The following is a 25,685-nucleotide window of genomic DNA, read 5'->3' as shown; positions in this document are numbered from 1 at the left end:
AGTCCCTGAGATCCAAGTCAAGTCTCAAGTCCCTGAGATCCAAGTCAAGCCTCCAGTCCCTGAGATCCAGGTCAAGCCTCCAGTCTCTGAGGTCCAAGTCAAGCCCCCAGTCTCTGAGGTCCAAGTCAAGCCCCCAGGCTCTGAAGTCCAAGTCAAGCCTCCAGGCTCTGAAGTCCAAGTCAAGTCTCAAGTCCCTGAGGTCCAAGTCAAGTCTCCAGTCCCTGAAATCCAAGTCAAGTCTCAAGTCCCTGAGGTCCAAGTCAAGTCTCCAGTCCCTGAAATCCAAGTCAAGTCTCAAGTCCCTAAGGTCCAAGTCCCAGTCAAGTCTCAAGTCCCTAAGGTCCAAGTCCATGTCAAGCCTCACGTCCCTGAGGTCCAAGTCAAGCCTCACATCCCTGAGGTCCAAGTCAAGCCTCACGTCCCTGAGGTCCAAGTCAAGTCTCACGTCCCTGAGGTCCAAGTCAAGTCTCACGTCCCTGAGCTCACGTTCAAGCCTGCTGATCCAGTTGACCAAGCTCTGCTCACGCCCCAGTCTGCTGACACGCCCAGCCAAGCTCTGCTCACGCCCCAGTCTGCTGACACGCCCAGCCAAGCTCTGCTCACGCCCCAGTCTGCTGACACGCCCAGCCAAGTTCCGCTCACGCCCCAGTCTGCTGACACGCCCAGCCAAGTTCCACTCACGCCCCAGTCTGCTGACACGGCAGCCAAGCTCCGCCCGCGCCCGAGTCTGCTGACACGGCCAGCCAAGCTCCGCCCGCGCCCGAGTCTGCTGACACGGCCAGCCAAGCTCCGCCCGCGCCCGAGTCTGCTGACACGGCCAGCCAAGCTCCGCCTGCGCCTGAGTCTGCTAACACGGCCAGCCAAGCTCCGCCCATGCCCAAGGTTCACCTGGTGACCTCAGAGCCTCAGCCTCCTTGTTCAGCTGTGGACGTCGCTCAGCCTCCCTGTTCAGCTGAGGACGTTGCTCAGCCTCCCTGTTCAGCTGTGGACGTCGCTCAGCCCCCCTGTTCAGCTGAGGTCGTCGCTCAGCCCGCCTGTTCCGCTGAGGTCGTCGCTCAGCCCCCCTGCCCAGCTGTGGTCGTCGCTCAGCCCCCCTGTTCAGCTGAGGTCGTCGCTCAGCCTTCCGGCTCCATGGCAAGCGTCGTTCCCCCCTACTGCTTCAAGGAGACCCACACTCCTCTCCCTGGCCGCACGGAGATCCACGCTCCTCTCCCTGGCCGCACGGAGACCCATGCTCCTCTCCCTGGCCGCACGGAGACCCACGCTCCTCTCCCTGGCCTTACAGGGGACTTCGCTCTGCCTTCCAGTTCAGCTGGGGTCGTCCCTCCGCTTTCATGCTCTGCCGAGGACTTCGCTCAGCCTGCCTGCCCGGCTGTGGAGGTCGCTCTGCCTTCATGCTCCGCCGAGGACTTCGCTCAGCCTGCCTGCCCGGCTGTGGAGGTCGCTCTGCCTTCATGCTCCGCCGAGGACTTCGCTCTGCCTTCATGCTCCGCCGAGGACGTCGCTCTGCCTTCATGCTCCGCCGAGGACTTCGCTCAGCCCGCCTGCCCTGCTGTGGTCATCGCTCTGCCTTCATGCTCCGCTGAGGACTTTGCTTAGCCTGCCTGCCCGGCTGTGGATGTCGCTCTGCTTCCCTGCTATGCCGAGGACGTCGCTCTGCTTCCCTGCGCCGCCAAGAGCACCGTGAGTTTCCTGGCTCTGCTTGGGACATTCAGCCCAGGGGGCCGGGGCCGCCAATGAAAGGGGATGACTCATGGCACCCCGGGAGGAGTGCCTTTGGGGGGGGGGTTCTGTCACTATTCCCCCTTGAAGCAGCGTGCTTTAAGCGCGAATGCGCGAGCACCTGCTTTTCCGTTGTTGACCGTAGTGACATCTGGACACGTGTGTTTTGTTTATGTTTCTGTCATGTCTCCTCCCTGTCCTGTCATTGGCTGGGATTTCACGTGGGTCTGTATTGCTCTCAGCTGCTAGCAGTTTAGACGCTGATTATGTCTGCATATATACCGCGCGCCTCCCAGCACACAAGGGGGAAGATTAATACTTTAGAGTTAGTTAAGTTCGTAGCGTATTCATAGTCACGGTCCATGTTTAGAGTTAGTTTAGTTTGGATCATAGTCATAGTCACGGTCCATGTTTAGAGTTAGTTCGCGCTGGATTATCCGCTTCCAGTCCCTCGTCATAGTTCGTTTCTTGTTTTGTTTATCGACCTAGATTCCTGCCTTGCCCCGTGTATGCCTGTTTGCCAGTCGCCTGACCTCTTGCATGTTTGTGGATTACGTTTTGGATCACGTTTTGGATTTGTCTGCCTGTCTCTCTTTCTAATAAACAACTGTTCATCCGGCACTTGCATCCGTCCTATCTCTGCTCCGTCACGATTCGTGACGACTTTGACTTGTATTTAAACAAAAACACATATAAAGACAAGTTACTTGATGTTTTACTTAATCAACTGCATAGTTTTTTTTTTCGATAAATGTTTATTTTGAAATTGATACATGCAACACGTTCCAAAAAAAGTTGGGACAGGGGCAGTTTAGGACTAATAGTGATGTGAAAGAAGGTGATGTGAAACAGGTGAGGCAATCGTCTAATCATAGTATATAAGGAGCCTCCAAAAAAGGTGGTAGGATTTTGGACATTTCACTTTCTACAGTGCACAATATAATTAAAAACTTCAAGGAATCTGGTCAAATCTCGGTGCGTAAAGGGCAAGGCCGAAAACCACTTCTAAATGCGCGTAATTAAACTTCTAAATGCGCGTCTAAGGGATCTCCGATCCCTTAGACGTCACGGTCTTAAAAACTGTAATGAATCTGTAATGGATATCCTGACATGGGCTCAGGAATACTTTGGTAAACCTTTGTCAGAAACACCATTCGCCGCTGCATCCACATATGCAAGTTAAGGCTTTACTATGCAACGCAGAAGCCGTACATCAACACAGTCCAGAAGCACTGCCGAATTCTCTGGGCTCGGTCTCATCTGAGATGGACAGCAGCACAGTGGAATAGTGTGTTGTGGTCCGATGATTCAACATTTCAAATAGTTTTTGGACAAAACAGCCGTCGTGTTCTCCGGGCCAAAGAGGAAAAGGACCATCCAAGCTGTTATCAGCGTCAGGTCCAAAAGCCAGCATCTGTCATGGTATGGGGGTGTGTCAGTGCCCATGGCATGGGTAACTTGCACGTCTGTGAGGGCCCCATTAATGCAGAAAGATATGTACACATTTTGGAGCAACATATGCTACTATCCAGAGCAGGACAACGCCAAACCACATTCTGCCCGGATTACAAGTGCATGGTTGCGTAAGCAGAGAGTGCGGGTGCTAGCATGGCCTCCCTGCAGTCCTGACCTGTCTCCGATTGAGGGTGTGTGGTGCATTATGAATCACAAAATAAGGCAATGAAGGCCCTGTACAGTTGTGCAGCTGAAGCAATACATAATGGATGAATGGGGGAAAATTCTTCTTGCTAAACTTAACCAACCGGTGTCTTCAGCGCCCAAACACTTAATAAGTGTTATTAAAAGAAAAAGTGATGTTACACAGTGGTAAACAGTTGACTGTCCCAACTTTTTTGAAGTGTGTTGCAGTCATCAGATTTGAAATGAGTGTATATTTTCAAAAAATAATTTAAATTCACAAAGTAAAACATCAAATAATGTGTTAATAATGTGTTTTGAATATACTACAGGGTGAACTGAATTTTCAAATTACTCTTGGTTTTTTTTTGCTTTTTCCATACTGTCCCAACTTTTTTGGTTTTGTATGATTGCATAATCCATATATCCTTCCTACATGATATTTAATATTGTGTGTGTACAGAGTGCATTTAGGCGGTTCCAGCATGATGAACTTTATTAAAATGAACGGAAATGCCAGACGATGACTTTGCGGCTTCATCGAGTCATGTTTTGCACTGATCCTCCTCATGTTCATACATCTGGTCCGCTCTCTGTCTCTCTCCCTTCCTTATTTGTGTGGCTGAGATGCTGAGACAGCAGAAAGCATGCACTGGATCTGGCCTCTGTAGAGCGAGCTGATGTATAATAATGGTCATACATCTCACGACCATCCACATACACGCTATGATTTATGAGCGTCAAGTATGATCTGCCATATCTCACTCTGTTTCCTCTCTCATTTTCTCTGATTGTCTCCGTGCTTCTCTTTGTCCTTCATGTTCTGTTTTCTCATTCTCACACGCTGTATTAATCCTCTTTGCATGCATTAATGAAATTTCCATATTCTGTTAAAAAATAAAAATAAAATAAACGCTTTTAGTTTCCAGTCTTACAATCTGGCTAAGCACATAAAAGGGTTAGTAGAAGTGTGGAGTGATGCTTTGACATTCGCTTGGAGCAGCAGAAAAAAAAACAAAGACGTTTGGGAGCTGAGGGATGGATCGCTGGATGCAGTGTGTTTGGGAAACAAGACTGAAAAGTTATTTGTTCTCTTTTACTTGATGACCTTCAGGTTACACTATCATTGCGATTTTCTTACAAGTTATGGTAGCAATACAGCAATCTATTTTTAAGATATGATGCTGATATTAGAGCTCTGGGTATTGGCTGATAAACTGCTTTCCTGGCATCCTCTAATTAACAGAATAGCTCTGTAAAAGCTTTTGGTGACAATTTATGGTGGTGTGCTTTAAGCAATTTTCATGTCCTGTGTTCATGTGCAAGATCTGTGTTGTGTCAGACGTTATCCTGGTCAGGGTTTTGGTGGATATGGAGCTTGTCCTGGGAACACTGGGTGTAATGTGGGAATACACTGTAAATAGAATGCTAGTCAATCTTAGGGCATCATACACATCTTCACACTTAGGGGCAGTTTAGTGTAACCAGTCCACTCACTGGCATGTTTTGGGAGGTGAGAGGGAACCATTGAACCCAGATGAACCCCACATAGGGAAAATATATTAAAATTGGACACAAAGAGTAACCCAAGCTCAGGATTTAACCTTGTAGCTCGGAGAGGCTTTTTGTCTGTACTGGAGGGAACGGATGTGAGGCAAGACATTACACATTCTGCTTGTGCCATTAACACATGTGACATGTTACTGCACTCTTAGAAAAGGTTTCCTAAAGGACAACCTTTATAAAGCGGTTCTACTTTGAACCTTTTTATATAAAGTGAAACATTATGGTGAAGGATTCTACATAGAACCTGAACGGCTCTCCGAGAGGACAAAGCAAAGAACCCTTTAGGTTGCTCTATGGAACCTCAGTGTTAATATAAACTATATGGTCAAAAGTATGTGGACACCTGACCATCACACCCATTTGTGGTTCTTCTCCAAACTTCTCCCATTTGTGGTTCTTCTCCAAACTTCTCCCATTTGTGGTTCTTCTCCACAACATTGGAAGCACACAATTGCCTAGAATGTCTTTGTATGCTGTAACATTGAGATCTCTCTTCACTGGACCTAAGGGAACCAAACCTGTTCCAACATGATAGTGCTCCTGTGTACAAAGTGAGGTCCATAAAGACATGGTTTGCTATGGTTGGAGTAGAAGAACAGTGGCCTGCACAGAGCCCTGACCTCAACCCCACTGAACACCTTTGGGATGAACACTGGATGGAACACTGACCACGTCCCAGGCCTTCTCACCCAACGTAGGTGCCTGACCTCACTAATGCTCTGGTGGCTGAATGAACAGTATTTCCCACAGCCATGCTCCAAAAGGATTTAGTAATCATACCATGACTAAACACAACTTTTTGGGTTTTTTTATTTTATTTTTTTAAATGGAAAGGTTGAGAGGATTGGTCATATTTCCTTGTGTTTGACTAATCAGCTACATTCACTACAGCAAACCCCACCAACATTTTCTGTTCTATGGCCCAAGAATTAAAATCAACATTAGTGGCTTAGTGGTTACGGCTTTGGCCTGCTTATAGGAAGGTTGCGAGTTTAAATCCCAGCACTGCAAAGCCTCCATTCCATTGGATCCTTGAGTAACAGCATCTGCTCAGTTGTATCCTGTCAAAATTGTAAGTCAAGTTAGCCAAATGTGTGCTTCTCATCCCTGACCAGGCGTTGAGGTCGTAACACCACTAATCATCCAGTCACAGTGTTGTCGTAACTTTTTACCCTAACTGTGTTTGACCAGCTCACACCATGTCATGTCTCCCTAAAACATTCACACACTATTTTAAATGCTAGGGAATTTTTCAGCATTCAGTAGCGCTGAAACGTCTTTTTGATTATAAGTTGAGTTTAGTTGCTTTGATTTGCTGCTGGTAGAAAGGTCAAAAAGACCTGCATGACTGAAAACAATCAGGGACATAATTACTCATGGCTGAAATTCGTTCTCTGATTGCCTCCGTTTCTTACTCAGCCTAAGCCCTGTGTCCTCCAGCATGTCTGATTCGAGGCTCGGCGATGCTCCATCAGGCTTCCTCTGTGCCCACATGGGGTTGTGTATGCCAGCGTGGAAACTCTCATAGCTCTAATAGAGGCCCATTAGTGTCGGCTCATGAGGCCTGAGTTCCAGTCGTTGCAGGTGTCGCTCTCCAGCCATTCTCGCACCAGAACCCATATTGAAATTTAATGATCTCACACTGCTAATGTGCACTGCAATATGTTCCTCACTGCAAACAGCAAATAAGTGTAGAATCGTGTTGTGTGTGTTTACTTGAACGCACTCACATAGAGAATATTGGAATCGCTCACTAAGATTTCATTTCTAGCTGCAGTTCTTGAAGATATTAAGTCAAGCCAGATACACACAGAGTGTTTGAAGAGCTATTCCCAGATCACAGTTTAAGATCTCCTTCTATGGCAACGACTGCTTTCCTGTACACACAGATTTGTAATGGTGTCCTCACATCTGGGTTATCATGTAGCAAAAGGTGGAAATTAGTCTGAATTCAGAAGTGATTCAGTCTAGGATTTCCATCCATCCATCCATTTTCCATTTTCAGAGTCACGGGGAACCTGGAGCCTATCCCATGGAGCATCGGGCACAAGGCCAATAAAAGGGTGTACACCCTGGACAGGGTGCCAATACATCGCACACTACAAACACTTTGGACATGCCAATCAGCCTACCATGCATGTCTTTGGACTGGGGGAGGAAACCGGAATACCCGAAGGAAACTGTCGCAGCACAGCGAGAACATGCAAACTCTGCACACGCAGGGTAATGGCTGGAACTGAACCCCTAACCCTGGCGGCATGAGGCGAACCTGCTAACCACTAAGCCACTGTGCGCGCTAGGGTTGCCTTGTTCAGTAAAATGTCTCTTCTTTTAAGTAAAGAAAAAAAATATTTGATACTACATGCATGTTCACACTAAACTGAAGACAAAGAGAGTGGGTGTGAACAGATAACAGAGATAACAGACTCACTTTGAACTATTGATAAGCAGGAAATAGCTTTAAACAAGCTGAAGGCAGTGATACAGATTCAAAGCTAGAACAATACCAAAACTACAACAGACCAGAACACGACCAGATCTAACATAGACTAGTAATCATACTTGGCTCTATGACAATGAAATAAGAGTACTGAGCAGCATAAGAGTACTGTACATGAATGTTGCAATGACGTGGGAAGACTGAATGACTGAGCAGGCTGTTTAAAGTGTCATTGACTGTCTGAGGAACAAGCTGCAGGTGTTATATATACTCCAGTGAACACTGCTGAGGATGAAAGGCTGAAATATCAATTAACATAATATTTAATATAACATTCTCTTTTGCAGACTTTTTAGAAATCAGATTCCAACTTCTAAAATATTTGGATGGAAACATTATTCTCAGACTGAGATTCTTTTATTATAAAGATAATTTTATCTTAACAGTTTGATTCTTACACATGCAGAATATTCGACAGGACAAAAACACTGAGGATTGAATGTAGGATTAACTACACTATGATGCATTTTAAAGAGAGAGAGAGAGAGAGAGAGAGAAGGGAAGAATATTTTAAAGAACTGTCCATCCTAGTGGATCTGGAAGACTTTACTCTTCGATTAGTTCACTGAACAGTTGAATGATTCCAAACGTGGCACAGGAAATATGGAGCACTTGTCATGGCAAATAGAAAAATCATCCAATCATAGCCAAATCGATCTGAACATTCTCAGAACGGCTGAGAAGTGCATCACGATCCCTGAGAACCTGCTTGGAATTAACTTCCTGAACCTGGAGATGAAGGTTACATCCACTGCACAGTATCACAGCAAACACTTTTTGTATATTTAACGCTAAAGTTGCAATCCTGAGAAATAAATTTCCCATACACACCCATTCATGAGAGCAACTGATTGAAATCCACAATTGTACATCAACTAGAGCAGGGGATCTCAGAGCTGATGTCCACATTAATACATTTGTAAGATTTGAAAAAGCATCTTTTTCTTTGTTTTGTGGAAATTTTGTGCAAGTTTTGGCCTTCCATCCAAACCTGAATCTGCGTTTTTGTCCAGTGAAAACTGAGCATTTTAAACATACCATCCCAAGTGAATAAATTTGAAAACGCTGTTTTGAAGTTGTAGTTTGGACTGAGAAAACTTAGACTTTAAAACAATAATGACGTGTTTTAAGTCACGCGGCGCAGTCATTCATCTGACTGATTCAACTCAAAACAAACAATATGGTGGACGATGTTGTATTGCAGTTGTTGTGCCTGCTATTCAGTTTGATAGCTTTATTAACAATTAATGTCACTTTGCAACTTTATAGTCTTGAGTTACCCGCAGGAACAGTTCCACCTCTTCGTCTGTCCATTTAAAAAACTCTGTGTTTTTCCTTGACATTGCCTTATCAATTCAAAGAGACTACAAGTAAATAAAGACTTGATGGAAATGATGCAGGCCAAGGCTGCTTACATTTTTACGCATGCACAGGGATATAGGGATGTAAGCATTTTCAGATTGAATCCACAGTTTGAGTGTGGATGAGGAATTTTTGGAAAACGTTTGAAAACGCTAGTGTAGACGGAGAGAAAATGAAAATGCAGCTTTCAGATCTATCCAGATTAATGTGGATGCAGGCTTAGTCTTTTCGACTGGTCAGGTATCCAAAGCCTCAACAGCTCAAAAGCAAATAGTAAATATATAATGTCAACTTTAACCTAGCATGTTCTATCTGCAAAAACAAAACAAAAAATCAGGATTAAAGAGCTCTGTGGCTGCAATAAAAAAGCCAAAATATTATTGTATACATTTAAGTCATGAGGATAATATTCGAATAGTTGGATTGTGATTATTCTGTGCCAAGAAGGTCCGTGACATTTATTTTAGATTTTTTATTTTTTATGACTCCTTTTTAAATATATTTTTTAAATTACAACTATATACAACAAAGCCCAGGATCCGCCCAGGATCATGAAATGTCATGAAAAGTCATTACTATCGACAAAACAAGCAACAGACAAAGTAATACCCATAACTATAACTAACATACACAGGGGTACCAAGTACGATTAAAATCTCAGTTAAAATGCTGTAGAGAACGATCTGACATTTATTATAATTTGAGAAACCCTGAACTAGAAGATCATCTATATCATCATCATCAGAAATCATCTATATACTTCTAATCATAGATTACACTCTCCATTTGAATGATTTAGTGAAGGCAGGAAAGAGGTGCACCATCACACACACAAAAATGTGTCCTTGCTTTTAGTATCTCTAGTACAAGCTTTTTTTTCTTTGCTAAAAATGCATTAGCATTTAGCTAACATACCCAGGAGGCCAGGCCCAGGAGGGACTTGCCCAGTTCTACTTTTTTGCCCTTTACCTTTCTCTCCATCTCTCCTGGTGCTTTTAAATTTTCTTTTTATTTTCAAAGCCATCCATTACCACAGTCCTGGAGAATCTCTCTGGAATTTGACCCAACACCAGAGAGAGAGAGAGCCATGGAGTCTCGAACCACAGTTCGAGTTATTGTGTATTTCACTTTTAGATTAAACAGTCAAGAGTTAATAAACAGCTGTTTACAGCTCCATAAATCTCATTTATCTCCCAATTGTATTAACCTAATTTAAATAATAAAATATCCAAATATTCTGTTTAGTGAAGGAAAAGCCTTGTTAGGTTTTTTTTTTTATTAGGTTGTTGTCAAGTCCAATTATAATGAAATAGACATGCACAAATATTATTAAAGCTCAGGGTTTTGGAATGGAAATGATGAGAAGAGGCTAAGTCCTAGTATTAACCTGTCCTTAAAGACTGTACACTATAGCAGCAATTCTTGTTATTGCTGGACACAATGAACACATTGTAACAACAAAAACAACAATAACAATAATCTTTATTTATATGGCACATTTCATACAAAAAGCATTTGAAATTGCTTGGCAAAATGACAGTTATATAAAACGGTAAAAGAATAAATGGCAAAGGATATAGCATTAATGGATTAGCTTTTAGCAAGTTTGCCTCGCATTTCAGGGGTTGGGGGTTCGATTCCTATCTCCACCTGGCATGCGCGGAGTTAGCATGTTCTCCCGTGCTTCGGGGGGTTCCTCCACCTGTCCAAAGACATGCATTGTAGGCTGATTGGCATCTCTAAATTGTGTGTGAATGTGTGTGTGATTGTGGCCTTTGATGGGTTGGCACCCCGTCCAGGGTATCCCTAAGTTCCCTGGGATAGGCTTCAGGCTTCCCACGACACTGTGTAGGATAAATGGTACAGAAAATGGATGATTGGATTAAAAATATGTTAACGAAAGAAGGGTGACTCCTTACAAGCTGGAATTCAAAACAGTGCGAGTCTCAGCAGACTCTGAGACCCTTGCACGGAGCCTAACCCCCTTGCTTCCTTAAATGGGCTGCCTCCTAAATGCAAGCACACCCCTGGCACAAAGCTTAAAGGTGAGCATCCTATGTTGTATTGAAACTTTAATGTCAAAATAATTTTCAAGTTGGATATTCGTATTTTGTGTACAAAACAATGACAATGAAATTTAAGTTTGTCTCTCTTGCATTGTAGCATTCTATATGGTATTTCTATTATGCGTCTGTTTTCTTTCTCTCTATTTTACTCTTGACCAATTCCCACCCGTCAGCCAGCTCTCCCCTATCATGCGACCTACCGATCGGGGTAACACACTAGAAGGGAAGCATTATCTGCCCTCTTCTGTATGCATGAGCTCACGATTGTTTACGATTGGCTAGTGTCACTGTGATTGATGTGGAGAGTTAGTATGTCATCCCTCCCACCCACTGAGGCTTTTCTGTTACATGAGCCTGCATATATCATTCTTACTATATACACAATCTTTCTAAATGTGCACCTCAATAGTGGAGCTAAGTGGCTAGTATATTTTGTCCTCCATCAGCACTCCTGCCATAAGATAGTGAGCTCAAAATAAAACAAATGTTTTTTTTTCTCTGTTAAGTTTCAAAATAAGACAACAGCAGCTTCCATATTAAATATTTTTCTGTGCTGGAATTGATAGAATCAGTTTGTAGAAGAAGTGCTATAATTTCTAAGTAATTCCACTAAAATGTACTACTTGTCCTCATATTCAATTCAATTCAATTTTTATTTGTATAGCACTTTTTACAATGGACATTGTCTCAAAGCAGCTTTACAGAAACATGTAAACACAGGATACAGATTTTAAGTGTGTGGATTAATCCCTATTGAGCAAGCCGATGGCGACGGTGGTGAGGAAAAACTCCCTAAGATGATACAAGGAAGAAACCTTGAGAGGAACCAGACTGAGAATGGAACCCGTCCTCATCCTCATATTGTACAAAGTATGCTTAAATATGAGGACCACATATATTTTCATATGGATTGGTTTTGGTAAGAGTGATGTATGCAGATGTCTTGTGTGTAAGAGAACCCTTGATCGATCTGTGTGCTTGTGTAAGAATTAATCTGGACTTGGTTCGTTTAGTTGCTACTGAATTCAAAAGCCAGCTATGAGTCACTGCTGTGGCTTTGTTTTGTACAACAGACAGATCCATCCATTCATCTTCAGTAACCTCTTTATTCTGAGCAAGGTCACGGTGGGGCATGAATACACCCTGGATGAGACACCAGTACATGGAACGGTACCGTGCGCGCACACATTCACGCTATACAAATAAATTGAATTGAAAATGTTTTCTGGCATTTAAAAAAAAAATCGTCTAGGAATAACAATCTGGATCTAACGATATTCAATCTAAGGATTAGGTTTTTCAAGGTCAAAAATGACTGCAATATTCTTTTATAATTATCATACAGAAATATGCTTAAAAACTTGGGTGAGCAACACTATGGCAGCAATACTTGACAGAAAAAAGCCGCACGTCACTCACCTATGTACACGTCGAATCACAAGCAAGTCAAACATCAGCAATCTGACAGCTGTTACATCCCACGAACTTCACCGTAAACATTTTCCTCACCTTTTTAATATGCAAGAGTTGTCAAACTGTCACAACCAAAATAGAAGTGAAAGGAGATCTCAGTGAGACAATGAAAAGAAAAGCAGACAGATAGACAGGCAGGTGGATGGATAGATAGATAGATAGATAGATAGATAGATAGATAGGTACTTTGTTGGAAATATTGTTTCAGCAGGCAAATTGTGTAGAATACACATAACGAATGGTACATACCGTACATAAATAGCAACAGAATTAGATTCAGTGGTAATTAGGTAGAAAGTACAACTTGCACAGCATTCACTTTTTGCTTAGATCTGATCTTACAGCCTTCATGACTCATGACTTCATGACTTTGATTGGATTTTGAATGTAAGTCAGTCACATTTATGTATAAAGCACATTTAAAAACAACAACTGTTGACCAAAGTGCTGTACAGTTGAACCAAATAAATATGGCACATAACAATACAAGTAAGAATACTACATTTAAACAGATTCAAAAGCTAAAACAAAGAGGTGTGTTTTGAGACATGATTTAAAAACCTTAATGGTAAGTTTGCAATGTAAACAGACCTCCTCCCTGAAATAACCTGCAGTTAATAATCACTAATGTTATGCGAATGATCCACATGCATCAACTACACTGAAAATACAATATTTTGAATAAAATCCATTATTGTAGCAAACAAAAATGACCAGATGCATTGTTTGCAGGGTTTTTTTTTTGTTTTTTTCCCCCCAGATATTACTGGCACTTAGTGATACTGTATGTCCTGGCTAGGCATGTGGCATCTTAATTTTTCCTGCTTGTGATTTCCATCCATCCATTTTCCATACCGCTTATCCCACACAGGCTCACAGGGGAGCCTGGGGCCTCTCTCAGGGAACTCAGGGCACAAGGCAGGGGACACCCTGGACAACCCAGTCTCACACACATTGATACTACGGGCAATTTGGAAATGCCGATCAGCTTACAACGCATGTCTTTGGACTGAGGGAGGAAACCGGAGTACGTGGAGGAAATCTCTAAAGCACGGGGAGTGTATGCAAACTCTACGTAGAGAGGGTGGAAGCGGGATTCGAAACCCCAACCCCGGAGGTGCGAGGCAAACATGCCAACGACTAAGCCATTGTGCACCCCTGCTTGTGATTTATCATTAAAAAATTGTGATAGATGATTTAATCATCCAGAAACAACTGCTTAACTAGACAGGAAATCGAGCACTTCCACCATTTCAGGTTTACAGGATAGTACAGGAAGGTGTAATATTAGCTGTGCAGTCGGGAACTGCTGGCCGGCAGCGCCCAACTGCAAAGTCTCAGCTGGATGCTGGATTTTTATGTGATTTTGCAGTTTTTCATTTTCAGTAGAACCTTTTACATATCGCTTGCCTAATATCCACACATCTGACAGTTTCTCTGTTGATCTGCTGCATCTGAGCAAAAAATCAATGTATTTAATCGCTTTATAATTATAATCAGTATAAATTGTTCGATTTGACATCATTGTAGATCTGTTTAATCCTTTTAGGTCAACATTTTCATCCTTTATTCTCTTTCAAAAAATGTTGATGGCATTCCTAATAAATATTGGACGTTGTCTAATGTTATCTAAGACACATCATACTTTGATAGATTTTATTTCATATTAAGGACCTTAAGTCATCTGTACAGCACACCTGTGCTAATCATTCCAGATTCTTATGTCAATTGGCTCATCGCTTGTTTTATTGGGGAGAAGAAAAAACTCATTGTGGCTCAAAGTGTGGCAGAAGTCATTGCCTATTGTTTCAGTATGCACGTGGTACATAAACTATGCACACATTACCAAGTGCACAGTTAAAACGTTGTGTAGTTTAGTGTTTTATTTTGAACATGTAAAATTAATATGACTGCTCGGGGGGCACGGTGGCTTAGTGGTTAGTACGCTTGCCTTACAACTCCGGGTTGGGGGTTCAAATCCCGGTGCCGCCCCGTGTGTGTGGGTTTTGCATGTTCTCCCATAGTTTTGGGGGTTTCCTCCCCAGTCCAAAGACATGGACTGTAGACTGATTGGCATTTCCAAATTGTCTGTAGTTTGTGAACGTGTGTGCGATTAAGTCACACCTCGAGTTCCCTGGGATAGGCTCCAGGTTCCCCCACGACCCTGTGTAGGACAAATGGTATAGAAAATGGATGTAATATGACTGGTCAATTGTTAGTATCAAGTCAAGGATTTTTCAAGTGTTCTATTCATTTAGAAACAAAATTTTACTATATATGCTGTTCCAAAATGTTAGAGCAATGCTTAACATTGACTAATTAGCTAGTAGGCAGTACCTCATGTTATGAATACTGCATCAAAATCCATAACCCATTCATATGCAATGATTATATAAAAAAAACGAAGATTAAGAGCACAAAACAATTTGAACATGCTGGAATGTGTATGCGCGCTAACTATAAAAAAGAGAGGTGAGCAAATTTGTGTGAAACCAGAGCAAATTTATGTGTGTGAGTATGTGTATATTTTTTGACCATAATAAAAGAACACCGTTATGAGAGTTGAAGGGTTATTGATGTAGCTTGTAATGAATGCTGTGGAATTTTGGCAGTAAAATAATGCTTGTTACTGCACCTTTTCTCCTTTACCAAAGTATCCAGTCAATAACAGTGCAGTAGTCGAGAGTACGTATATCGTGGAGCTCAGTAATCACTTTCATCTGATTTGTAAGAATACACATTACTGCTATCTTTTTGGGGATTTGCATTGGAACATTTTGTTAATTAGTGCTAGAAATTAGAATATGCAGTTAATTATCTAGCGTGTGTGTGTGTGTGTGTGTGTGTTCTCAGTGTCCTTGTGAGTTGGAGCAGTGCAGATAATATGTTGGTGTCTTGTGTCTTTGAGTGGAGGTTAACATCTCACAGATAATGCCTCAGGGCCTGCAGCTAACAATGAAGTGCACAGCGTGTGTATATGTGTGTGTTTCTGTATGTAGGTTTTTTTCTCTCTCTCTTATTGCGTGGTTCCGGTGCAGACGGGTGAGTTTGTTGCAGCTCTGGGATGGGCGGACTGACTTTGATCTTGTGTGAATAACAATCTCATTCTCTCCACACTTCACAGCTCCATCAGCAGAAGCTTATTTTGCAGAGCTGCCTCAGTGAAAGGGGAGTCTCCAAGCATTTTCACACTGAAGCTTTTTTTTTTCTTCCCCCAGACCTGAGCACTTTGAATTGAAGAGTTTGGTTTGTTCAAGTGTGAAAGCTGTTTTCTTGACCCAGTGTGTCCTGGGACTGCTCCAAACACTACGGATTCACCCTAAGTAAACCTGGGTACTGGATACACCATGTGTTATAAAATAGTTCAGATAAAACCTGTTCAGAGAACCTTTGAGGAATCCTTTATTTCTAGGAGTGTTATCTTTTGGAGTTCCTCTACAGAAGAAGTGATGGATAAACGTGCAGTGTAATATAGAAGAAATTCCTCCGTGTTAAGACAAAAACAAGCCTATAAATAATCATAGGTATAAAAACATCTTCACACACATACACACCCACTAGACCCATATCTGCCCTTATTAGAGCAGAGAATGAGGCAGCGAAGGGGTGCGTAAGTGGAAGCGGGCATCTGTGTATTTGAAGGAAAGTATGACGGAGTGAGATTATGAGTAAGTGTGTGTGTGTGCTGGGTGAAGGACATTAAAAATGTCGGCTGGTGAAAATGATTCCGTATTCTGTGCAGAGGCTCACTTGCATGATTAGAGGATGGGAGTGATGGAGTGGGGGAATTTGCCTTCATCTAGCTCTCACTCAGTGAGATAGCTACCCCTCTGCCTCTCACATCCCCTCCCTCTCTACATTCTGGCTTGTGTTGGTGCAGTACTGCAGTCATCTCTTTGCATTATCTGTTCCAGTGCCATCAGCCCACCCCCCTAAGGAGCACCCTTATTTCTACTGTACGCTTACTAACATATCCGGTGTGTGTGTGTGTGTGTGTGTGTGCATGTGTGTGGTGATTGCTGCTCCTGTTATCCTTTCCAGATATATTTGGATGTCCAGCACACCAGAGGTAAAATCTAGTGGTAAAGCCATTGTGTCACCATTGCCATCGCAGTAGTTGCTAATGTCAGTGTTTTTAGTCCATTAGTGCTGCTTATCAGCTTTGCTGAGATGAGAGGCCATTCTGTTACAGCACTTGTTTAGAGGGTTCAATAGCAGCCCCAGTACTGATGGACAGGGTGATGGATTATCTATTGACAGTTTTAAACAATGGCTCTGTTTAAAACTGCTCAAATAATGGGCTACAGTAACTTTAAACCACAGACAAATGCTTCTCCTTTTCATACAGAACAACTCCAGAACAAAGCATGTGTATAATTTATAGGGGGTTAAAACAATGATAGTATCTGTATCTGTTTAGTGCTACATGTGAGACCCAATGTGGGTGTGGCCTAAACCAGAAGTTGTTTTTTTTTTTGTTATTTATTTATTTTTTAAATGTAATGTCTGGGGGCATGGTGGCTTAGTGATTAGTACGTTTGCCTTGCTCCACGGTTGGGGATTCAAATCCTGCCTCGGCTCTGTGTACGCTGAGCTTGTGCTTCGAGGGCTTCCTCTGCATACTCCGTTTTCCTCCCTAGTCCAAAGACATCTGTTGTAGGCTGATTGGCATTCACAAATTGTTCATGGTGTGTGTCCGGGGTGTCCCCTGCCTTGTGACCCAAGGAATAGGGGATAGGCTCCAGGTTCCCCCGTGACCTTGTGTAGGATAAGCGGTATGGAAAATAGATGGATGGATGTAATCTATTTATATATTTTGCATTCTTAAATCCCTCTCGCACAGTTATTATTTGTGTTTGTGCCTACGATATTTTTAGCTAAAGGAATTTAGTTTGTTCTTTTTCCCAAAATATATATACAAACTAATAGGCTAATTGAAAGCACCGCACCCCTGACCAGGCAGGTACTAAGGATGCTGTAAATGCATCGCATGTTAATGAACGTGGGCTTTTTTTGTCCCACAAGCTTCACATCAGACTGCTGGTTTACACCTGTATGAAAGAAAAGAAAACTCCAGCTCGTGCAATTTTTTGTTGCGTCCTGCAGGAACCCGGTTCCAATGCACACCTCTAGTCTCAGCCAGGTGCCCTGTGAATCTTTCCGGCTTATAACCTTGTCTTAGAAAGAAATCACAAAATCACATATACATTACAGTACAGTGAAGTACAGTATTTTCTTCACATATCCCAGCTTATTAGGAAGTTGCACAGGGTCAGTCATGATACAGCACCCCTGGAGCAGAGGGGGTTAAGGACCTTGCTAAAGAGCCCCAGTGGCAGCTTGAACCCCCAACCTTCTGATCAGTAACCCAAAGCCTTAATCGTTCAGGCACCACTGCTCTTTATTTATAGCTGTATTTGTGTCTGTATAGAACATATTGTTTGTTTAATCTGAATCATGTATTCGGTTTTATTCTTAATGGATACTGCACAAACTACAGAACATTTTGGACAGTACTCATCACAAAGATCTTTATTAAACATAAAATTGAGCAAGAGATTAATATCACCAAATTGCACCACTGAGCTCCAGAGGAGATCTGCCCTCCCAGTGGTCATTGGACTCGCAACCTCTTTACAACACTCACTTACTCACTCACTTTCAGTAACTGCTTATCCTCACAGTGGATCCAGGAACACTCAGGATGAGACAAGAATATACCCTGAATGGAATGCCAGTCAATCACAGGGCACCATGCACACACTCATTCACACTTAGGGGCAATTTAGTGTAGTCAGTTCCCCTACATGCAAGTTTTTGGAAGGTGGAAGGAATCTTTACTCTATTGCTTTAAGTGGAAAGTTGTCTCAAACTCCGTAACAGCCTTGGTAAGACATTCTGTCTCATCCGAAGACTTTTATTGTTAATGTGAGACCGAATTGAAACTTTTCCTGATGAAAGTTCAGCACTTCCATAATAAGTGTTTCAACTAAATTGGTTTTCTTCTCGTTTCTCATGTTAAAAATGTTGAAATTCTCATCTGATACAGTGCTGAAAATCTTACAGCTTCTCATAAGTGAGGTAGGATTGTAGCATTCACTTACCAAACACTGTTGCTATGCAGTGATTGCTGAACTGATAATGTGGATGTGCTGATGGGATGACGGGCTGACAGGCTCATGAGGGGCTGTTTATTTGTTGCAGAGCATCTTTGCCCAGTTCCAGTACAGCAGTGAGAAGGTGCTGCCCTCGGATGCCCTGCGCAGTGCTCTGGCTAAGACCTTCCAGGATGAGCAACGCTTCCAGCTGGGCATTATGGACGACGCTGCCGAGTGCTTTGTAAGACCTATTAGCCTGCATGTCTCTATATCTCTTTTCACCCTCAGCTACTCTGCTCTGATTCTCTTTTCATTGTTTTCACCCTTCCCATGTCCTCCTCTCTCAAATTTCTTTTTCTCTGTTGGATTCCATTGTCATTGATCTGATATTGATCTTGTTCTTCTTGTGTGGATATTTGTATATACACACGTTGGTTTGAGGAACGTGGGCAAAGAAAGTAGGTGGGTTGACACCTACTGTAGGGAGTCAGAGGTAGTTACTAATGTTTAACACATCTCAGTGGTAGGGCTGCCTTTGCATTATATAATGACAGTGACAATGACAAACAATGTCTTTTCTTTTTGTGCTCCTTCATTTATTTTTAATTCATACACTCATAGTTTATCAGTTAGTCCATAATTACATTGATTAGTTCACTGCTGTAACAAGCTGCGTCAGACTAGTCTTCACACCCCTTCACTTATCCCAAACCTGATTATTCAGCCTGTACCTGATTAAGGCGTGAGGCTTCTGTTTATCTAACATTTATGGCCTTAAAGGACACACTGCTAAGACATCAATACTGATAATTGCCTTTAAGCAAATAAGTGATTGAGGAGTGTGGCTGAGATCATTCACAGGCTTAGCAATTGACGTTCACTTGCTGAAGGAACCTCTGATCGGCTCCATCTTAAATAGCTATTTATATGCAGCTGATGTTTTATGTGTCAGGACTTTGTACATGCTACATTTGAGAACATTTGTTCCCTGGGTCACAAAAGACGACGTCATCAGAGTGTTATTTAGTTCAATTAGCGGCTCTCTGGGAGTTCTGCAGCGTGGTGCTGTTTCAGGCTTCAGCTCAGTATTTTTAACTGAAGAGCTGTTAAATCTGGTCGCGACTGTGAATTTGGACTTTATTTGAGTAGCTCATTTGTGAGGCAGAGACAGGCACTGGGCCAGACGAGTACTCATCGTGCCTTATACCACGCGTGTGTGTCACTGCCTCCCAGTGTGAAGAAGAGATGGAGGCTGCACATTAGAAGCACTTTTCATTTCCTCTCTAGTTACATGCTCCACACATCTGCACCGCTGCGGATAACAGAACTCCATTACTGTCTGAGCAGGAAATGACACACACACTTTACATACTGACAGTGTTATAGTTCACCCAGTTTTAAAAGGTTGTGTAGATGTAGCCATGAACTATCTGTTGAAGAACGGGAGAAGATGGTGATGTATAGTCTTCCAAGTCTCTAGCTGAAGATTTCTCTCTCTGTGTGTCGTCCTTCTTTCCTTTTTCTTCCATTTCTTCCACTTGCACTTTATCTCTGTCTTCCCCATTGTGTATCCCTGCACCAGGAACTAGCAGCGTGATCGATTGATTTTAAATTTCTTCAGCCGGGGAATCAAAACGGCTCTTATGAAATATAGATGTGTTCTTTTCTCTTGATCAGATTAACGTGAAGTGAGTGCTGACAGTGAAAAATGAATAAACGAAACAGACCGGCCCGGCTTTCTCGACACGCACAGACACACAACTCGCTTTTCACACAGCACACAGCAGCAAAGCCCTTGTGCAAAATATCCTAGACATCCCAGACAGTTCAGGCGAACAGAAAGCACACACACACGCACAGCTTCACACCGAGAGAGGTGAAAAATGTATTCATTTTTTTTTCTCTGGATAGGAGAACCTGCTCATGCGTATCCACTTCCATATTTCCGATGAGACTAAGGAGGACATCTGCACAGCCAAACACTGCATCCCACACCAGAAGTTTGCTATGACACTATTTGAACAGGTCAGTTGTATTAACATGTATTGTCTTTCACTAACAACCCCCTATGATGTTTGTACCATCAACTCTAGAACTACTTACACCTTTCATGAAAATGAGGGAAATGTAGTGATATTTTCAGCTTAAAAATCTGTGAACGAATGAATAATAAATATTGTGGTAGGTCTAACGGTAGGTTTAATGGTATTCCTGTGATCATTTGAATGTACGCTGCGTTTCATAAGTATTCACCCCCTTCGACTTTTACATTTATACATTTTGTAGTGTTAATACAGTACCTGGAACTGAAATGGACTTAATTAGGGTCATAGGTCATGAATCTGCAGAAAATAACTCATAATGTTGAAGTGTGAGGCAAAATTCAGTACATCTTACAAATAAATAAATAAATAAATAATCTAAACGGTGTGATTGCATGAGCCCCATAAATGACAGTAATTCTGTTGTAACCAAGCCATCAGATGTCACATAAAAGCATTGTATGATTTGGTTCATGCTGTTGTTTAAAGATCCGTATACAACCAACACTTAACCTCCTAGTTTTACTATGATAATACTTTGGCTCGGTTTTGTGACTCGTAGTCTGGAGGCTTTTGTGAAGCCCTTGTAGCAATTTCACCACGTTGTTTTGTGTGAAATTTATTTTCTACAATAAATTTTACCTGTTCTCTTGAAGAGTGCCAATAATTCTGGAGCCGGCAGTATATATCCCATATTTCCTCCTAATAGAATCATAACAGCAGTCATTTCTCTGCTATAAATCAGAGTTTGTCATGTTTTATATGTTTGTGTGTGAGGGTATGCGTGTTTCATTAATGATTTGACTTCCATCCATCAGTGTGTGTGTAACAGTTGCGGAGCTACTTCGGACCCTCTCCCCTTCATTCAGATGGTGCACTACATCTCCACCACATCTCTCTGGTAAGTGGAGAACTATGACACACACACACACACACACACACACACACACACACACACACACACACACACCAGGTATATCAGCGTGAGCCACACTTCACTGTTACTGCTTCAATTCAGCTGAGTGGGACTGACGGCTGTGCTGTAGAATTGATGGCAGAAGTGTGTGAAGGGAGAGAGGGAGGACGGAGGGAGTGAAGCCTAAACCCCAGCTCCACTCCCAGCATGCCTGCAAAGCTGAAATGGGGCTCTATATCACAGGTTATTAGCTGTCATTGCACATATCAGACCCTTGAGAGCCATTCCGTAGAGCGATGTAAAGGAAATCTTGGCTAGAAGGGATTCCTTCTCAGTCCTGCACACTTACCTACATAATCACTCACTTGAACACACTCACACGCACACACACACTCATTCATTCACACTACTTGTACTGTCAACTCAGTAATGTTATCCTGCTGCTCTGTTGGACATTAGAAAGTCTTAATTTATAAATCATTACATACAATTATAAATCACTTCCATTTTTTTCAGACAAGTACATGTTTTTGGTCATTGCCAGTACTGAAATGAGTAACCTACTCAGTATTAATCAATCAGGAGCATCAACAAACTTTTATTATTATTATTATTATTATTATTATTTTAGTTTTGATTGTTTTCCTTATATTAGCTTACATTACCTTACATTCCATCCAAGGATTTTTTTTTGTTGAGAAAAACGGTTTTTACCAATATGGAAAAGCAAATTATCAATAAAATCTCACGTCATCTTTTTCGTGTAAAAAAATATCTTTTCTCGTGTAACTTTAGCGCATAAATTCTATGTAGATATTTTTAATGTTGCGAATAAATAGTTTGGAAACAGTTTTTGTTGAGAAAAATGGCATTCATGCAAAAAATGTGTCACATGACAGAATTTATCCATCCGTCTGGGGAAAAATAGGGATGTGCATGCCATCCAGTGCACCATAAACGTATGGCACAAGACACACCAAGAAATTAGTATGCAATTTCCTTGGCTTCCGCGACATTCTGTAGCCTGATATAACACCGCATTACTTTTTCTTTAATAGCTGTAGACACAGCATATGATCAGCGATGGACGGTCGTTTTGCAAACCTTAAAATTTTCCCCCACTACTCTGTACTAGGCGCAGGTTGCCAGCTTGAACAGGGCGATGGCAATCTGCTTCCGGGTCTGAACCGGTGGTTGTGGCAACCTGCGATGGGTTCAGTCGCACCAGGACCAATTAATGTGCACAGCATCTCAAATGTGGGCTGTGACATTCTAAAATATCGTAGCCAGAGACTTCCTGTGAAGTGTCTCTCCACCACTACCTCCCAGACCCATGGGCTTCATTGCATAAAGGCAGTTACTTGGAGCCCTATTAGACGTGCAACTGCTCGTCTGATATGTAGCTTTTGTGTTGTGTACATTTTTTGTGCACATTATTGTGCACAGGCTAATTAGTGTACTGATTAACTCTTCATGCTGTGTTTTATGTTTAAGATGTTTTATCAGCGTACTTGTATTGCAGGAAGATTGCTGTAGTTCTTGATATTGTGTCGGAGCACAGTTTGCAGTCTGCTTTGCTTTGATTGCCACCATTAATCACCATTAAGGGTTTTTTTTTGGCAATTAGGTAACATTTTCAATATGAAACATTATAGATATAATCCATTGTTCCTCAAAAAACAATGCTGACTTTCTCCAGTATACTTCCCGTTTGCACCGTGGGTTACTGGCGTCAAGTTGTAGTCACAAACTGCTAAGTCAATAGCTCCATACGATCCAATATGTGTCAGAGGCAAGGAAAAAAAAGAATGATGGCTGTATGAGAGTGGTGTTTATTGCAAAAACTGCATGTGTGAGGTGGAAGGTATTCAGGTGATTGTCACAGCCCCTGGTGGCTAGGGAGTGAAATAGATCCCTTGTATTTGACAGGGTCTGGAAGATGTGTCACTTTTGCAGTTTTGTTTTTTTTGCCAGTTATAGTTGCTAAAGTTTTAGAAAGAATATTATTTGTTTGGCGGTCTGGGAAAACCCATCAGATGTTGCTGCACCACCTGGACACAAAATTTTGGAAAATTTTTGACAGCTGTCAGAATGGAATCTAGTTTTCATTCGTAGTAGTAAGTAGAATTAAATTGCTATTTCTTTACTTTTGGTTTCTGCAGATTCCTGCTAAAAGAGGATTTGAGTCCGTCCGTTATTTGTAGAGAAGAGGACCATTTCCTCTTGAGTCCTGACAGAGTGTTTACATTGCACAGTAATCCTCTTGAAGAGCCTGGCTGTCTTTATCCAATCGTATATCATATAAGGAAGAGACTCCAGCTTGTCATCGTGACTGAGGATTGTCCCTTGTGTATTCTGGATGTGTCCTCTCTCCTCCTAGCGTGTAACCTCTCAGTGCCACGTGTTAAAAATGACAGGGTGCAGTCAGAATGCAGATCAGCACTGAAATCCATCTACATTTGCCCAGGTGGACTCTCCGGTTGTGACAGAGGTCAAAAATTTCAATCAAATGAAAAGCAGCGAATGATCTATGAAGAAAGGCTACGAAAGCCTTTTTGTCTTAGAAGCGGCATGGTTTGACCGCCGTAGTAGACATGAGGGCAGCAGCGAAATCAATTTTATTTAGTCCACCAAGCTTGGCAGGCACGAGAGGTAGCAGATGTCTGCTCAGCTTTTAGTATGACTTGCTGCACACTCATAAACATCCCAGTTCACACTCATACCCCTTACCTCTCTCTGACTACACTCTCTCCTCTGTCTCTGTCCCACACACACACACACACACACACATAGACACACACACACACAATGCAGTAGAGTGTGTGGCTGTCTGCATCACAGCACAGTGTAGTAGTAAAAGTACAGAGTGTTCCTGTGTGCTAGATGCGCGGTCCCCATCATCCTGCCTGTGGTTATCACACAGCAGGCTCAGATCTCTCTCTCTCTCTCTCTCTCTCTCTCTCACACACACACACCAAAATTATTGGAACACATTGAGTGCAAAAATTATTGTAACGATTGGCTTACTTTTAATGGAAATAATTTTCATAAGAACGTAAGTATTATCTCTCAGATTGTATCAACATTATTAGCACCCCGAAATGCAACAACTGTCTCTCAGGTTCTTGTTTGAGCTTGTTTGAAGAAATGTAAAATTATGCAAAAATGCAAAAAAAAAAATTATCCAAAAATTGTCCTAATACTCAAAAACATAGTTTGTATGAGAAATATATTTATTAGAGAAAAAGTAAGTAGTTTCTCCAGTAAATAAAAATAAATATATTTCACCCGTCCTCTTAAGGGACTTCCATAATTCTCTCTCTCAGATGGATATCCGATCAGTCTGTCTCCAGATATACAATCCCCTCCAAAAGTGTTGGAACGGCTTTGCCATTTCCTGTTTGATTTGTTTTTGCTATACACTGAGTACATTTGGTTTGAAGTTGAGACAATAGATCAGAATTTTGGCTTTCATTTCCTGATATTTGCATCTAGACATGTTAAACAACTTAGAACACAGCACCTTTTGTGGCAGACCACCCAATTTTGGGGTGAGCAAAAGTACTGGCACAGGGGTTTGCATCTTGTGCTTTGTCCTCTATATTTCTCCTCTCTTAAGTCTTCTTTGAATGGTGGATTGTGATACTTTCATCCCTTCCCTGTGAAGGTTGTTGGTGATGGCACTGACTGGTTTTTGGGTTTTCTTCACAGCTCACACAATTTTTCTGTCATCAACTATGGTTGTTTTTGATCACTTGAAAAATGGGTGGGTTCAAACAAAAGGTGACATATCTAGATGTACAGTGCCTGCAACTAATATTGGCACCATTGGTAAATATGAGCAAAGAAGGCTGTGAAAAATTGTCTTTATTATTGAACCTTTAGCTTTTTTGTTAAATTAAAAAAAAAATCACAGAAATACTCTGCTGTCATGGATATCAAACAATTGCAAACACAACAAAGGTTTATCAAAAAAAAATCTTTGTTAAATATAGATGTGCAACAATTATTGATTTTGATGTATATATTTTGGAACAATGTCCTGCTAGAAGATCCAACCACGGCCCATTTGAAGCTTTCTGGCAGAGGCAGTCAGGTTTTCATTTAATATCTGTTGATATTTAATAGAGTCCATGATGCCATGTATCCTAACAAAATGACCAGGTCCTCTGGCAGAAAAACAGACCCAAAACATTAAAGAGCCACCACCATGTTTAATTGGGCACACATATATTTAACAAAGATATTTTTGGATAAATCTGTTCTGTGTTTGCAATTGTTTGATATCCATGAGAGCAGGGT

The 25,685-nt window shown here is 41.9% G+C and overlaps 1 protein-coding gene across 1 annotated transcript in view; it reads left to right on the top strand.

The window, feature by feature from the left end:
• Positions 1-25,685, top strand: part of usp54b (ubiquitin specific peptidase 54b) — an 85,286-nt gene that overhangs the window by 29,047 nt on the left and 30,554 nt on the right. Inside the window, exons 3-5 of the mRNA XM_053640566.1 lie at positions 18,532-18,666; positions 20,337-20,450; positions 21,286-21,368. Of these exons, the coding sequence (XP_053496541.1) occupies positions 18,532-18,666; positions 20,337-20,450; positions 21,286-21,368 (332 nt within the window). The remainder of the gene's footprint in view (positions 1-18,531; positions 18,667-20,336; positions 20,451-21,285; positions 21,369-25,685) is intronic.

This window comes from Ictalurus furcatus, chromosome 13 (genome assembly GCF_023375685.1).
Source record: "Ictalurus furcatus strain D&B chromosome 13, Billie_1.0, whole genome shotgun sequence".
Lineage (NCBI taxonomy): Eukaryota > Metazoa > Chordata > Actinopteri > Siluriformes > Ictaluridae > Ictalurus > Ictalurus furcatus.
This window is presented reverse-complemented; position numbering and strand designations above follow the sequence as displayed.